This window comes from Halichoerus grypus, chromosome 5 (genome assembly GCF_964656455.1).
Source record: "Halichoerus grypus chromosome 5, mHalGry1.hap1.1, whole genome shotgun sequence".
Lineage (NCBI taxonomy): Eukaryota > Metazoa > Chordata > Mammalia > Carnivora > Phocidae > Halichoerus > Halichoerus grypus.
In genome coordinates, this window is record NC_135716.1 from 35,980,403 (window position 1) to 35,996,476 (window position 16,074).

Here is a 16,074-nt window from a genome sequence, read left to right on the forward strand (position 1 = left end):
ATTTTCTAAACACCAAATTCAGCTGAAAAATTCTATGAAATAACTTAAGCTATTTCAAATTAGAATCAAAACTACAAATGTTCTAAAACGAAACCAAAATATCAAAGTAATCTTTGTGTCAGCATTTCATTCAACTTAAGTCGCTGGCGATCACACTAAGTTCCATGGAGCACTGTGGTTTCAGGTAACCAAAGCTCCCTGAGACACTCTACTTTTAGTATAGTTGTGATCACAAGATAATAGATACCAAGGTCCTCTGAAAAACATGAAGAGCTAAACCAAATTCTAGGGTAAAGAAATGGGCCATCAGGTTCACCTTGAATATGAAACATCCTTAGGGAAATGGTAGGATGGTTTGCAGTCACTTGGAGAGATGCAGATAGATCTTGGCAGTGAATCCACCTACCCTTGCCCAGAATGCTAAATGCAGTAGTTAAATTTTATTATGGTCTTTTAATCTAGTCTGTACCAAATGAGTTTAAGCCGCTATAGAGAGTGCAATAAACATTCTTTTAAAGGATTCCTAGTAAGCTCTTATTTCCTTTGGAGTGTGGGTTTATTGATACGTACCCAAGAGCTACTCCTGCAAAAGGAAGAAATGTGGCTTGTGTGCCTTGCAAATACAAATAAGGCCTTGGACCCCAATATTTTCTAGACCCTTTAAACAATAGCTCACTGCCTTTATATTGAATAAGCCTTACCTGGTTTATAGCCAAGTCTTAACCTACATATTTGTGCACATCGTATGGAATATGGAATCGGTCCACATCTTATGGGGCATTATTAAACACCCTTCCAAGCTCTATCAACTCAGGTTATGTTGTTTAACTATTTCATATCCTAGTTTTGTGTAGGTTATATATATGCACAGATAAAAGAGTTAGTTTTTAGCTAAACCAGGAAATCAGAATTTGTTTTTATATGTAAATCCCACGTCTTCTATTGGTAGCAGTGCCTTTCTTCTCTTCTACCTCCTTTCTCTCCCCTTAAATGAAATAAATTACAGTCAATCTCTACAGTCCTGCAAGACTCTGAGATGCTACCCATATGTAGCCATTCTCCCTCTAATTCTACTTTCTATGTCCTATCCTCCAAGAGTCTCTGCTTTGGCCACGATCCCAACCTGGGTTTTCTCTCTCTTTCCTTTCTCCTCCTCTCCATCACTCCCCTCCCTTCAGTGCAGTGACCATCCTTGAGCATAAATTTATACTAAGAGCCTATAACCTCAAGCTTTGAGCTTCAGTTGTCTCAAACTTTAGTAGGGCCAAAAGAGAAAAGTGCAAGCCAAGCATTGCGAGCAGGACAAAAGAGAAAGGATTAGTAGGAAAGGAGCAAGTGGGGAAATCGCAGGGAAACTTAAATGGGCACGTGGAGTGAAGATCCTGGAAAAAGGAAACCCCAGCTTTTGTGTAGCAAGATGTCTAATGTGGGTCTTGGCACCAACGATGAGCCAACAAAAAGCCACAGGTGATCATGGGAGCAACCATCAGTCTTAAAAGTGAGTGATTAAAGATGCCAGAAAAATAAGTGCTGAAAAACAATTTTTTGGGGTTCAGTAAAAGCCATAAGGTGTTAATATACCCTTTCAAACAGACAGGTTTATGCCTAGTAACAGGTCTGTCAATAATTATGTATACAATTAAATGTAAGATCAACCATCGTCAGTTGATTTGATTACAATAATAAGCACTTTTTATTATTTGTTGCTTGTAAAACATGAGCTGCTTACAAAGTAATAGGAAAAAATAGGAGGGGAAGTTTTAAGAGGGAAAATGATTAGTAAATGTAATGATTCTCTGTCTTTTTAAAAATTTACCCTAAGTACATCCATGTAATTAAGAAAATGTATGGCTACTTGCTAATTGCATATTATGCAAATTTATGGAAATTAAAGATGAAATCGAAATTCTTCAAAGCGTGCTATTGGAGAGCAGAGTTCAAAATCTGCTTTGTGGTGTGAGGAGGGAAGAAAGACAAGATCTCTTCAGTTGAGAGACTTTATTTCTGGATTCTTCAGGCCTTTTTGCTGAGTAGCTGCTTGAAAAAGATGATCTCAGAAAAGATGCTAAAGTTAGCTGCAGAGAATCCAGAAATGGTAAGTGCTCTTATCTGTGTATCTTTTTCACTTTAAGTTCCCACCATCAGCCAACATTAACCTACAGGGGTGAATTCTGATCCTCTGGTGAAGAACTAACCTCCCAGAAATGAGCTCCTCTGCCTTCTCTAATGAGCTGTCTTTAGAATTCAAGCCATTTTTCCAAGAGAAGTGTCCTTACATTGCTCTGTATCCTTGTATCTCTGCTTTCCCCCAGATGGAAGATTCCAGATTTTCCATAAAAACTACATCATAAAGTCAGGATCCTGAGAGGTCTTTAACACAGCAGCGATGAACTTAAATAAACTCTACAGTTTTGTCTCTAGAAAGAACTCAAAGTTTCTTGAAGCTTTGACTGTGCCAAATTAAAATGCCATTAGCAGTCAAAAGAAGCCATAGAGCAAAAGAAGCTCTCAAGGCTATAAATTTTTCTCAGTGTAAAATTAAACTTTGCTTTTCTAGTCTGTGTCTCTTCAATAAAGGCCTAGTAACTCATTGAAAGGGTTGGCGGCAGGCTGTAAAAAGAGACACTGAGATTTTAAAACTTTTTGACTTGCCTTGTCACCATCATAATACAAGCATATCCCAAATAAGACAGTACAATTAGAGTTTTAAAGATGATTACAAATACTAATGCCTAGTTGATATGTATAAACATTTTTTTTTTTTTTTTTTGCAGAATGTTATACTGATCTTTAAAAATGCAAAAGAAAACATTTGGAAATGTTCCCTAATGTTTTCATTTAAATTGAGTCCTTTATAAGAGGATGGGTGACATCTTTCATTGAACATTGCTCTTTACTAGACTTTACAGCTTTTTTTCTGAGAAAATGGTTGCATTTTATCCTTATTTCTCTTTCTTCTAGAACTGAAAATATTTTCCTAGGGAAAATAAAATTTACTGCCCCTTGGTATTCAAACAATTCAAAATGTACTATAGAGTAGCAAATCAAAGCAATGAAAGAATCATGGATGCTTGTTTTTAAAGAGTCATAAAATCCAACCTCTCATGCACGATGGACCCCCTTAGGCTCCAATTATTATATATATATAAAAAGAAGAAGAAAAAGTAGTTAACTGAAGTAGCCCCATTAAAAGGGAGAAGTACTCTCAAATGTGGCTGAATCAAATGTAAGCTACTTGATGTAGGAAATACTTGTACAATGAATAGCTAAAGAGTATGCTAAATAATAGAAGGTGGTGACCTATTTAAAGTTTAAAAAAAACAACAACCACACTAACTACATTCTTTAGATTTGCACACAAATTGAAACCTATCCTTTCCCGTGGCTGATAGTGAAATCAGCATAGTAGTCAATATTGCATTGCTTAATCCAAATACTCAACAAGTTTTATTTCCACAAGGTCCTTTTTTTACTTTCTTATTTTGGTTCTTGGAAAGCAAAGTTAAGACCCTTCCTCTGGAAAATTGGTTTTTTTGGGGCACCTGGGTGGCTCAGTCGGTTAAGTGTCTAACTCTTGATTTCAGCTCAGGTCATGATCTTGGGGTCCTAGGATCGAGCCCCGTGTTGCATCAGGCTCTGCACTCAGCAGTGGGAGGGGCTGCATCTGCTTGAGATTCTCTCCCTCTGACCCTCCCCTCGCTCACTCTTGCTCTCTCTCTCTCTAAAGTAAATAATAAAACATTAAAAAAATTTTTTTTAAAAAGAAAACTGGGTTTTCAAGGGGATGTTGTAGGGATAGTCCACATTTCAACCTGAAATTTCATCTACAAACCCCTGGGTAGAATGAGACCCTAGAAAGTGAAAAGAGCAAGCAGATCAGCTCTTTGAATGTATACTGAGCTCTGGGCTTCCTCACAAAGCACAGTTGACCAGAACAAGTCATTCTATGGAACTTAAAGTAGCCATATAAATGTATGACTGTGACATTCACTCATTTTCTATGTAAACACATGAAGTCTGAACTGACACGTATCATTTATAAAAGGCTTGTATGGACTAGGATCCAGAGGTCTCTATTTTGCAAGGCAGACTAGATTCTAAGATTTTGATAATCATGAAGAATCTGGAGAGGGGGAGAAAAATTAAGGAAACTGTAACCAAATGAACCCCATAAAAAAGCAGATAGTCCCTAGAAGCAGATTAAATAGTATTATTTTATCCTAGTAAGAAGAAAGGCTTTGAAAGAAGAAATTTAGTGCTAACTTTAATTACAGCTAATTAACTTAGCTATAGGCAATGCTTTCAAAGGTGAGACTTGAACCATTTCTGAAGAGATCATTAAAATTTGAAGTCAAATGCACTAAAAAAATGTAAACACACAACAAAATCATGTTACATTCTTTTTTTTTTTTTTTAAGATTTATTTATTAGAGAGAGACAAAGAGAGCATGGGCAGGGGGAGGGGGAGAGGGAGAGAGAAAGGGAGAAGCAGACTCTCCACTGAGTCGGGAGCCGGACACAGGGCTCCATCCCAGGTCCCTAGGATCATGACCTGAGCCAAAGGCAGACACTTAACCACTGAGCCACCCAGGGACCCCAGAATGTTATATTCTTAAAGGCAGTATAAATTGCAAACCAGAAGCAGAAAAAAATTGTAACATTCTTTTTAGAGCTATGCTCCTATGCAAAAACCTTTAATAAATAAATTTTGTTATTATTTGCTCCTTTTAACTAAACAAAACTAAGAATTATGTGAAAATGAAGTGTATTTGTTAGTAGTAGGTTTGGCTATATGTAATGAAGAACAAAACAAAACAGAAGAAGTGTCCTAGGTAAAATAAAAGTTTGTGTCTTTCTCATCTAAAAGAAACCCAAAGGTAGGCAGTCTAGGGCTGGGATAGTGGCCCCATGATGTCACCAGAGACCTTTTTGCTCTGCCATCTTTAGTGTGTGGCTTTTCACTCGTGTTGAAGATGGCTGCTGGAGCTCTAGTCATTACATCCACATTCTAGGCAGCAAGTATGAATGGAAGTGTGAATGGCTCATCTCTTTTCTTTAAGGAAGGGTCTCTGAAGTCCCACAGAATTTCAGCTTATGGCTCATTGGCCAAGAGTTAGTCACACCACAGGCCTTCACCTACCTGCAAGGGAGTCTGGCAAATGCAATCTTTTTACAGGGTATGTTGTCTCTCCAAATAAATTTGGGTGGTATTACTAAGAAAGAAGGGCAGATGGATAATAGAGTAGGCTACCAGCAATCTCTGCTATTGAAAGAAATCTAAAAGACATCAAGAAAAGAAAGCAGATATATTTTATGCAATAGATGTGTTCTTAATGAGTTTCTGAAAGTGTATCATTATTATTATCTTGTATATTGAACCATAATCTGAATACATGAGAGGTATCAGGAATAAGATGGTGACTAATTTTCTGAATTGAAAAACAGTTTATATTTTTAACAATCCGTACCTAGTTTGTTTTATTAGTTTATTTTTTTCCTTAAGTTTACTAAAAAGTGGTTCTGAATCTCTAAAATGGTTTTCTGGAAAATAGCAAAGAACCAAATGGCTTTCTGATTCTGGCTTGCCTCATACCTCTCACCCCCAATGCCAACTACCATCACCATATGTATTTTCCTCTCCACTCCTCTTTCATTCTGTGCAAGATCAGACAATGTAAAAGGCCCCTGGGCTCAGAGATCATGCTTTGAAGTGTGTTTCTGTCACATGTGAGGAGGGGAAACAGCAAGGGCAATATTATCTGATGTCCCAGGAATGTCAGCCTTCGAATAGTTGGCGCTGTCTAGAAAACAAAAAAAGTACAGATATATTCCAGCCCACTTGAGACTGGTCTGAGCATAGCAGGTGGACAGAATTTTAGAGAGCCAGGGGGAAATTACCATGTGAGCATAAGTAGACTATTAAAAGAAACTACCTGTTGATGAAGAAGAGTGTATAGGAATACTGCATTATGAAAAAAGGATTTGCTCTCTTCTCCCCCCCCCACAACTTTATTCCCCCTGGTATATAAAATATTTAAAGCCCTTATTCGAGTAAGTCAAGGAAACAGATATCGGAAATTGCTTAACATTCATAGTAGGTTCTGTTTTATTTATTTCAACATAGGGAGGGGAGGAAGATGAAGGAGAATAGGAGAGAGAGAGATTCTGAGCTATTTTCGCCAACTTCTGTATTTCATTGCACAAGGCTACTTACAAGCTCTAATGTAATATTGTAAGCAATAACAATAATACTATAGCAAAACACGTAAGACAACAGAGCATTAATTTCTCATTTACCAAGACTTAATAACTGATTTTTTTTAAAAGATTTTATTTATTTATTTATTTGAGAGAGAGAGCGTGTGAGTGGGGAATGGGGCAGAGGGGAAGGGAGAGGGAAAGGGAGAGAATCTCAAGCAGCCTCTGCACTAAACATGGAGCTGATGTGGGGCCCCATCTCAGGACCCTGAGATCATGACCTGAGCCGAAACCAAGAGTCAGATGCTTAACAGACTGAGCCACCCAAGCATCCCTAATAACTGATTTTTTTTTAATTATTAAGCTAGGCTTCAAATATATGAACATTTCTATTAATACCAACCTAAAGGAAGTCCTTTGCATCCTTCCAAGCAATCTATTTTATTACAATATTAACTGTAGTTAAAAGACAAGGCTCTTTTGCGGTGTCATGTTATTTATCCCACTTATTTTGAAACGTTCCTCCTTATATTCTCATGAAAAATACGCAGTAATAAACAATTTAATTCATCCACACCTCATTCTTGCATTTACAAATGCCTCTATTTACCATGCAGTCGTTGGAAACTCGAGGATCCAGAGTCAAGGAGTTTATTTGTTGGAGGAGAAAGGCAATAGAGTGATACGTTGAGACCCGCACATAACACTAGTTGCTTAAGAAGAGTGTTCTTTTCCTCGAAGAAGAGTCTAAGAGCTGTTCTCCCGAGCCCTGCCTAGGTCACGTTTCTTGGCTGTGCCAGACAACTGCTAGCCTTTCCCGGTTCCCTGTCCGCTCTCCCCCACCCCCGCTCTGCGCGCCGGAGACTCTCCGTGTGCTGCCATCTTGCTCTCGGGCCTCCCACTGGGGTCACCCATGGGAAAACCCAGCGAGAACGGATGGAGCGTGGAAGAAAAGTGAGATGGCGCGATTTATTTCTCCGGTTCTGTTCCTGCTGGCACAGCCTTCCGCGGAGGGCCGAGCTCCTGGAGGTGGCCTCTCCTCCCCACCGCTCTCGCTCCTCTCGTTCCAGTAGCAGCTGCTACCCGTGCGCCTTCAGGCCCGGGAGCCCCTCTCGGCTAGCCCCTGGGGGCTCCAGCATCCCTTCACTGACTCACTTTAATCCTGGCCGCACCTCCATTAAATAGCTCCTTTTTTAAAACGCTCCTCAGCAGTGTGTCATCTGTTTTCTGCCGGGAGCCTGACTGTTCTATTAAGCTTACCTTATGTACGTGAGGTATATTCAAGTGTCTTGAACTTCTGCTTGATCTTCACTTGATTCATGGTGCCTTTTGATTAATCCAAGCCGCATTTGGCTTTGATTCAGCGTATGCATTGGGGCTCTGTGGATTATTTCAGGATTTAGGAGTTCATTTCGTGTGAAGTCCTTCTAGAAGCTCTGTTAAATCACGAAATCTATAGGCAACCACCAGTGTTAAACATGAAGCTTCACTTCACTTTTAGGGGCTCAATTTCTGCAACGTTCCTACATTTGCAAATGAAGGGGGGGAAGATGCGGATGGGAGGCAGGTGTGCCCGCTGACTGGCAGCCTTTGAGACCATTAAGAGGATTATTGTGGAAGGGGAAATGTGCTAGTTAAATAGATTATTTGTGTGCTTGCTTCCCCAGGCTGTGCTGACATTTTACTAATCTATTTAGCAGATTGAAGTTCCAGAACAAGGCAAAAGTAAAAAATACCACATTCAACAAAGCCAGTCTGTGAGTAAAATTATGTAATTGATACATTATAATTTTGATAAATCTGTCCTTTTCCCCCTTTAAGTAACCAAAGTCATTCTACTTTTAAGAATAAGCCAGAATTTTCGTACTCAGAAGCTCCTCCATGTAGGATTGGGCCAATTGGAGGACCATCACAGAAGTATAGTATTTTTACTGTAATACCCAGTAGGGCCAGGAGACATGCTCTCCTGAATTTTTACATAGAAAATTTCTAAGAAGAACATAAAATTCTTTAGTGATTTTCTTCTACACTCCATGCATTTTTTTTTTTTTAATCCTCTTTCTGGTTTACATTTTCGTTTCATTAATTCTCTGCAGTGTACTCCGTAGAAAACAACCTTTAAGCTTATTAAATACTGTTTGGAGCATTTAGGTTTGTTGGGCAGATAACAATAACAGTAAATATCATTCTAGAAAGCATTAGTAGGCACTTATTGCTAGGCACTGTTGTAAGCACTTTTATGTGGATTACCACATCATTCCCACCAAAGTCCTATAAATCACGGGAGGAAACAGGCGCAGAGAGGTTAGGTGACTTGCCCAGGTTGCACAGTAATCAATGGGGGAAGAAGCAGACAGTCTGACTCCAGAGCCGTGCCCTTAACTAACTCTTCCTTTCTATGTTCAAATTCTAGTGTATGTAAGTGAAATAAAGATGACCTCCAAGTAGCATTTGAATGGAATTTATTATCAGTCCACTCCTGTTACACAGTCTGCTGTGTATATAAAGGTACAAAGTATATAAGGACAGTACTTATGAAAATATAAGGGCCTCTCTTGAGTGACTAAGCTCAGTAAAAAAAATTTAAAAACAGACTAAATGCAAAGCTTACTCTCTTTCATAATACCAGCATTTCTGGCTACTTAGATCAGAGACAGGAGATAAGAACTCCACCACAGACTGGTGATGTGTCCTCAGGCAGATCAAAAAACTAAATGTTTAAGGGACTCTTGAGGTGCTTATTAAAATGTAAATTCCTGGGCCCCACTCCAAAAGATTGATTTAGCAAATCAGCATTTATAGCAAGCACCCCAATGGGGAACACTGCACCAAGCTTCAATTTCTTTACCTGTAAAGTGTAGGTAGCAATCACTCCATCACTCAAATTCATCAGCAGCATAGTGATTAGCACAAAGGTTCTCAACCTTGGCTGCATGTTGGAATCACCTGAGGAACTCTAAAAACAAATCATGGCTGGGCCCCACCCTCAAAGACTCTGACTTAATTGGTCTAGGGGCCTGGCAACAGAATTTTTAAAAGCTCCTCAGGTGGCCTAATGTACAGCCAGGATTGGAACTATTATCCTAGAACAGTGGTTCTCAAAGTGTCATCCCTAGAGCAACACCATCACCATACCTTGGGAACTTATTAGAAATTTACGTTCTCAGGTCCCAGACCTACTTCATCAGAAACCTGAGGGATGGGGGCTAGTAATCTGTGTTTAGCAAGTCCTCCAGATGAGTCTGATGCATGTCCAATTTTGAGAGCCACTGTTCTGGAACAATAGATAACACATAGCACAACTATGATCAACACTGAAACTAATTCAGATGGCCTCCCAGATGAGCAGCAATGCTAAAATAGGTCAACTCCCTCACGCTCTAAGCAGGGCCAGCATGTCAGAAGTTGTCCAAGTATATTGAATTCCAACTTATTTAGCAAACCTTTATATAGAGCTTATCTTGAGCCAAGCACTGTTATAATTGCATTCCACATATAACTCATTTAATCCCCATAACAACCTAGCTATTATTATTATCCTTGGTTTATAGCCAGAGGAACTGAAAACACAGAAAGGTTAAGTAACTTGCTCAAGGTCACACAGCAAGTAAATGACAGAGCCCCTATTGGAACTGAAGCAGTCTTTATCTGTTGTTTAACCAATAAAGTTTGTTTGTTCCTTTAACCACTTTGCCATGGGGCCTCTCTATCAAGACAAATCCCTCATAGAAAAAATTTTTTTTAGCTTATCTGCCCATTGAGGCACATTTATTTCACCAGGGACAAAGGCATGGCCTTGTCTTTGAGATTTCATAAATACTGAAGGCCAAGTATTCACTTACTGAGCAACCATAACCTCTTAAAATGTTTTAAAATACAAAACTTGTTAAAAATTTGTATTTGTGTTGGGTGTGCACTAAAGATTTGGGGTAGAGTTAAAAATGGAAATTTGCATAGCTTTAAGAGATGGGGAAAAGGATGAGAGGCAGCATCCAACTGTCACCTGGGGACATTCCAGTGCCTGGAAAGGCCCTCTGAACAGGTCTACCTCGGCATACCAGCAGGAAGCGCTCTCAGCCCTAACACAGACACCTACCCCAAAATAAAGCTTCTATGGGGAAAAAAAACACTTGAAATAACCATCTTTTAAATAAATGTAACCTTTCTGTTGCCTTTTTAATATTATTTTAACATTCCCGACTTTGTAATTATTATTGTTGTTATGGAAATTATTTCCTCTCACATACATTTCTTTTTTTTTTTTTTTTTTTTTTTTAAAGATTTTATTTATTCGAGACACAGAGATACAGAGAGAGAGAGAGAAAGCATGAGCAGGGAAAGAGGCAGAGGGAGAGGGAGAAGCAGGCTCCTCGCTGAGCCAGGAGCCCGATGTGGGGCTCGATCCCAGGACCCTGGGATCATGACCTGAGCTGAAGGCAGATGCTTAACCATCTGAGCCACCCAGGTGCCCTCACATACATTTCTGACCTCTCTGTTTATTTCACAACAGAAAGACTCTTTTCGTTTTCTACCAAGAAAAAGCAAGATTGAGATGGCCAAAGTTGAATGTGTTTTTGGGATCATAAAGGAAGAAGACCTTTGATGAGAAACTCACGTTTTTAAATGTCCTCTAGGGCTGTCTCAACAGTGAAAGAGCTTGGGGATTGAAAGTGGGCTGCTCACCAGCAGTGGAAGAAATGTGACCCCTTCCCATTTTCTCTTGACATTAAGATGGACCGTATTCACTAAGGGTACTTCAGAACTCTGTGAATCTTAAGATTAAAAAGAAATATGAACCAAAGTTATACAGTTTGCTTTTAATGACTCATAAATGAGAAGTGGCAAATCCAAATCAATTAGTATGAAGTTCTTTTTTTTTTTTTCACTCTAATAGATGTTTACCTGGCTTGATGAAGTCTTCTATATGTTCTAATACTACATGAATGAAAGGCTCAGCCTAAAACACTATAAATGTACTTGGGGTCAAGTTCTGAAGACATGACTCATCACCTGCGGATAATTTGGCTCTAAGAAATGGAATCATTGAAAAAGAAATCTGGACTTCACTGATCCATCCACAGCACCAAGCAAGGAGGTGATGAAATACTAATTTCTTTCCTTACGTCATTGTGAGCCTACCAGTAGGGATGGACTCAAAGTAACAGGCTGCCCCGTTCTCTGTTTCTCCACTGATGTAATTGTATTTTATCTTTAGAATGTGAAATTCAATTCAATAATCACATGCTATTTTGAATATTTTTATTTTGGAAAGCAATGGGGCCCTGCACTCAAAATCAGATACTATAATAAGTCTCTTAGCTTTAAAACCATGGATATTTTTTTCACTAGATTTTTCCTTATTTAGTTTCAGTTTATCATGATAATAAATGTAATTATATATGGAATTAAGACTGCAATAAGGGAGAGGGACAGAGGAATCTATGTAATGTAATTAAAGTGCCTAATGTTCTTTTCTCACTGGATTGTGTAACTAATTATGTAATAAATATGAAATATATTCTAGTGAATATAAAATTTACTGATGAAAATTCTGAGAATGATCTTTCTGAAGTATAGAATCTATTAAAACCCTGTAATGTTTATAAAGCAGTGCCTCCAGCCATAACTTCTAGTGCCATAAAGTTTTATATTTATATTTTAGGCAGTAGTAGGATGTTTTTGCAAGGGGAGGGGTATAGTAAACATCCCAAATCATCCATGGTAATGGATTAGGATACATTTTCAGATTAAAATAGAAGTTTATCTACTATTTTGCCAATTTAAGAATAGTCCATCGATTTCTTTTTAATTGCAAACACCTGCACTGTGTAAGGGCCTATTGGAGACACTAGGAATGCAAACAGAACTTGTATTTGGGGGTGAGAAGGTGCATATACTAGATTGAACCATATCTGATTGCTGTTTTGCAGGTCAAAAGTAGTTGAATGTTGTCCGTTTCATATGTTTCAACTTGACACCTGAGAGCTAGTAATCCCAGACAACACGTGGTGGGTGTCCAATGTATAGTGTGGACCTGTGTGTCAGAGGGAGTTGGGAGTGGTCAGGAAGGCCCACGGGGAAGAGAGACTTTGAAGAAGGAGAGCCAAGTGGGGGAGCGAAGGGGGCACACATGTGAAAGGATAAGATAGGCCCTAATGGGAAAATGAGTGGGAAATGATGAGCAAACCACTGTGTGCTGGCAAAGTTTTAGGTTAGGGAGTAGTTAGGAGATAAAGCTAAGAGAGAAGAGGGATCAGTACCTATGCATACACAAATGGAGTGAATCTATAGACTAAAGCATATACTGGTAATTTCCAAAGCCATGTCACACCACTTAGAAGTTACCTCAAGGTTTTTTTTTTTTAAGATTTTATTTATTTGACAGAGAGAGAGAGCGAGGGAGAGAGCACAAGCAGGGGGAGTGGGAGAGGGAGAAGCAGACTTCCCACTGAGCAGGGAGCCCGACATAGGGCTTGATCCCAGGACCCCGAGATCATGACCTGAGCCAAAGGCAGATGCTTAACGACTGAGCCACCCAGGCGCCCCACAAATGCAGCATTCCTATAAAATGAGCAGAGCACTTTATCCCTTATTTGAAGATGGCAAAAACAAAAGGATTGTATTTAACAGTTTTTTTCCCAAGACATAGAGATTATCATCAATATAAGGATACGAGAGGAAAGAAGTGAGGAGCACATTCACAGTATATACCATGAAGAAGAAAGGAACTGGGATAGTGGAAGACAAAACTCAAAACTTACTTTGTAAAATGGCACATTCCTTAGCAGTTATGTGGGAGAAGAAAGAACAATTACCCCTTTGGAGATTATTGGGCCTACATTTATGTAGAAGGAGCTGGGTTTGAATTACTTCTGGATCAAAACACTTCATCATTGGGTAAAAAGTCTAAACTCTGACTGCCAGAGTGGCCTTCCCTGCTGCAGGCTCCGAGAGAGGCCAGAAGTAGGCCCCCATCTGTCCTGGGGGTGATGACCTCACTCTTGAGTGGTGCTGCTGGGCAGGACATTTCCAGCAGCCTAGCCCCTCAGCACAGGACAAGACATGAGCCAGTGCGTGAACTTTGTAAAGGCGGGCAGCTACTGAAACCCTTCAGGTAACTTCTAAGTGGTGCGACATGGCTTTGGAAATTCCCAGCATATGCTGTAGTCTGTAGATTCGCTCCATTTATACCTATAAAACTGGTCCCCAGTCAGCCAAATTTTCTCCTGATGCATCTGCCATCACCATCACTTCTCCCCACTTCTACACATATGTATGTGTTTCTATTGCTGTTCATTCTTCTAAAATTACTGGCATAAGCACCCGGCTCACGGGCCAGCCCACTAGTGTGAAAAGTTGACAAAATAGAAGAAAAAAAAGGCAGAGCTGATTCAAATGTGATTAGGCCCACAGGGTCTGAGCCCTTATCGGTCCTCTGGAGGGAATCACGTGCAGGCTTTGTCTGAAGGGCTCATGTGCTCCCCAAAGCCAGGTCTTGGTCTAGGTCCATATGTGGTGAGCTTGTGGCTTGCATGCATCCCCATGTGGGTGGACCCTTGGGAAGCAAACTTTATGCTACATATGTAAGTGAGAAATTAACCTTAAGTTTGCCCTCAAAGTGACTTTGAGAAGAGCTGAGTGATCCTAATTTGTGGAAAATCAAACAGGTTCCAAGCCTCAGTGGGAAAAGAATGGCCAAAGTGATCCTACAGTACAAAACAAAAGAAAACTCAGCAAGGGAGGCAACTCTCCTTCTCCGGGTGCTTTTTAGTCCTCCCCTTGCAGTGTGTGGACCAAGGCTCACCGGGAGAACTGAGGCCAGGGGCCCATGTAGACTCTGCACTAAGGGAGATGGAGTGCAAGGTACTTCTCTCCTTCATTAGGGTGGTCTCAATCCTGTCCTTGGAGATCCCAGAAAAATAGTCAAGAAAAAGTTAGACATATTTTGCTGGCTCTTATCACCCCAAAATAAAGCACGTTGAGTTAACCTAGAAAATGTATGGCTGGGGCACCTGGGTGGCTCAGTAGGTTGGGCGGCTGACTCTTGATTTCAGCTCAGGTCACCATCTCAGGGTCCTGGGATCAAGCCCCTCATTGGGCTCCATGCTTAGTGGGGAGTCGGCTTCAGGATTCTCTTTCCCTCTGCCCCTCCCCCCTCTAAAATAAAGTCTTAAAAAAAAAAAGGAAGAAAGAAAATGTATACCTAACACCAATACTCTCTTAGAAGATGGCCTTTTAGGGATGCCTGGGTGGCTCAGTCAGTTAAGCGTCTGCCTTCGGCTCAGGTCATGATCCCAGGGTCCCAGGATCGAGCCCCGCATGGGGCTCCTTGCTCAGTGGGGCACATGCTTCTCCCTCTGCCTGTAGCTCCCTCTGCTTGTGCTCTGTCTCTCTCTCTCAAATAAATAAATAAAATCTTTAAAAAAAAAAATGGCTTCTCAGCCTTACCATTGTACTCCCCCCCACTTTATTGACATATAATTGTACTTTGCTTATATGTTACTTTATAATAGCTATTTGTTGTATTCTTAGGAGTCATGTGTTGAACAGTTTTCCAGATAAGAAAAATTAGATAGAGCTATGGAAAAAGTCCATGGTGGGCTTGGCTCTTTGGTCTAGCCCTGTAGCCGGTGTACTTTTCTGTAAGGCACAGTCTTTAGCTCACCAAATGGGCTTTGGTTGTGTAACATCTTGGAAGAGGTTAGACACTCAGTTGATTTAAAGGCACTGACCCTGGTGATTTTGCACTGCTCCTGCACTGAATGTGGTTTCTGTCCCGGAAATGTGGGAACACAGAGTTGGCTGTACTTCCTAATGGCTTTTCCATCTGTCCACATGAGCCCTTATTTGATGGGTTCTGCGGTGCAGCCGTTGTCTGGGATGGAGGCGCCTGGAGCGGCAGGCTGAAGCTGGGGGTGTGCGCTGGCTTCTCTGTGCGCATGCGTGCTCTCATTCGCACTGAAAACTAGTCACACAATGTCTGGGGAGGTCCCCCTCTTTGTATCGCATCTAGTGTGCAGAGGAAGAGGGGATGGAAATCTACTGCATCTGGGTCCCCATCAAGGGAAGTTAGAATTTGATTTTCTGCAAAATGCTAAGTAGAACAAGTGAAATGGCAGTTATGAAACATATATGTGGTAAAGTCAACCAGTTGGAGACGGGTTCTATTCAGATCTCAACTGCAGCGATTTTGCTTCATGATAGCTGGTGGTACATGATGCCCAGAGGCCCCATGCCAGCAAGTGCACCTATTTATGTGCAAAGGGAAAGCGGTTCCATGCCCCAGGACTTGTATGGCACTGTGTTAAGGGAGAAAATAGGAAGACTGTATATCAGAGGGTTTTTTTTCATGTATTGACTGAATACATATCATAGCGGTTAAATTGAAGATTTCTTATAGGTAACTGGGTTTATCTCAATTACGTTTGTCGGTATTAGTTTCTCTTTTGCAATTAACTGTGGGTCGTTTGTGTCAAGATGTCTTTTTTCCTTGTTTTTCTTCTCTTGTATCCTTTTTTCCCTTTCCATTTGTCAAAATTAAAACAGAAGTGACATGTGGGCTAGGGGTGATAATGAAGATGGGCTGAGATCTTAGTGAATTCTCTGTAGAAAAAAAAAATCCTAAAACCTTCCTGCTCAAGTGCGGTAAGGACTTGTTACCTGGGACTTGTTAAAAAATCCCGCTGGATGATATGACAAAAACAAACACAAAAGGCAACTAACCCCATTTTTTTTTATTTTAAAATTTTATTTCTTTATTTGACAGAGAGAGAGACAGCAAGAGAGTGAACACAAGCAGGGGGGAGTGGGAGAGGGAGAAGCAGGCTTCCCACTGAGCAGGGAGCCCGATGCAGGGCTCGATCCCAGGACCCTGGG

At 40.4% G+C, this 16,074-nt stretch overlaps 1 protein-coding gene across 3 annotated transcripts in view; it reads left to right on the top strand.

Moving 5' to 3' along the window:
* The window catches only part of SNX31 (sorting nexin 31), a 57,398-nt gene extending 45,668 nt beyond the window's left edge, over window positions 1-11,730 (top strand). The window contains exons 12-14 of one of the 3 annotated variants that reach the window (XM_036072728.2): window positions 2,018-2,095; window positions 7,896-7,955; window positions 10,709-11,730. In XM_036072728.2, the coding sequence (XP_035928621.1) occupies window positions 2,018-2,095; window positions 7,896-7,955; window positions 10,709-10,801 (231 nt within the window). In that variant the 3' untranslated portion in view covers window positions 10,802-11,730. Of the gene's footprint in view, window positions 1-2,017; window positions 2,096-7,895; window positions 7,956-10,705 lie in introns of all 3 variants that reach the window. The other 2 variants (XM_036072729.2, XM_078071671.1) reach the window with 2 other exon arrangements.
* Window positions 11,731-16,074: the final 4,344 nt, after the last annotated feature.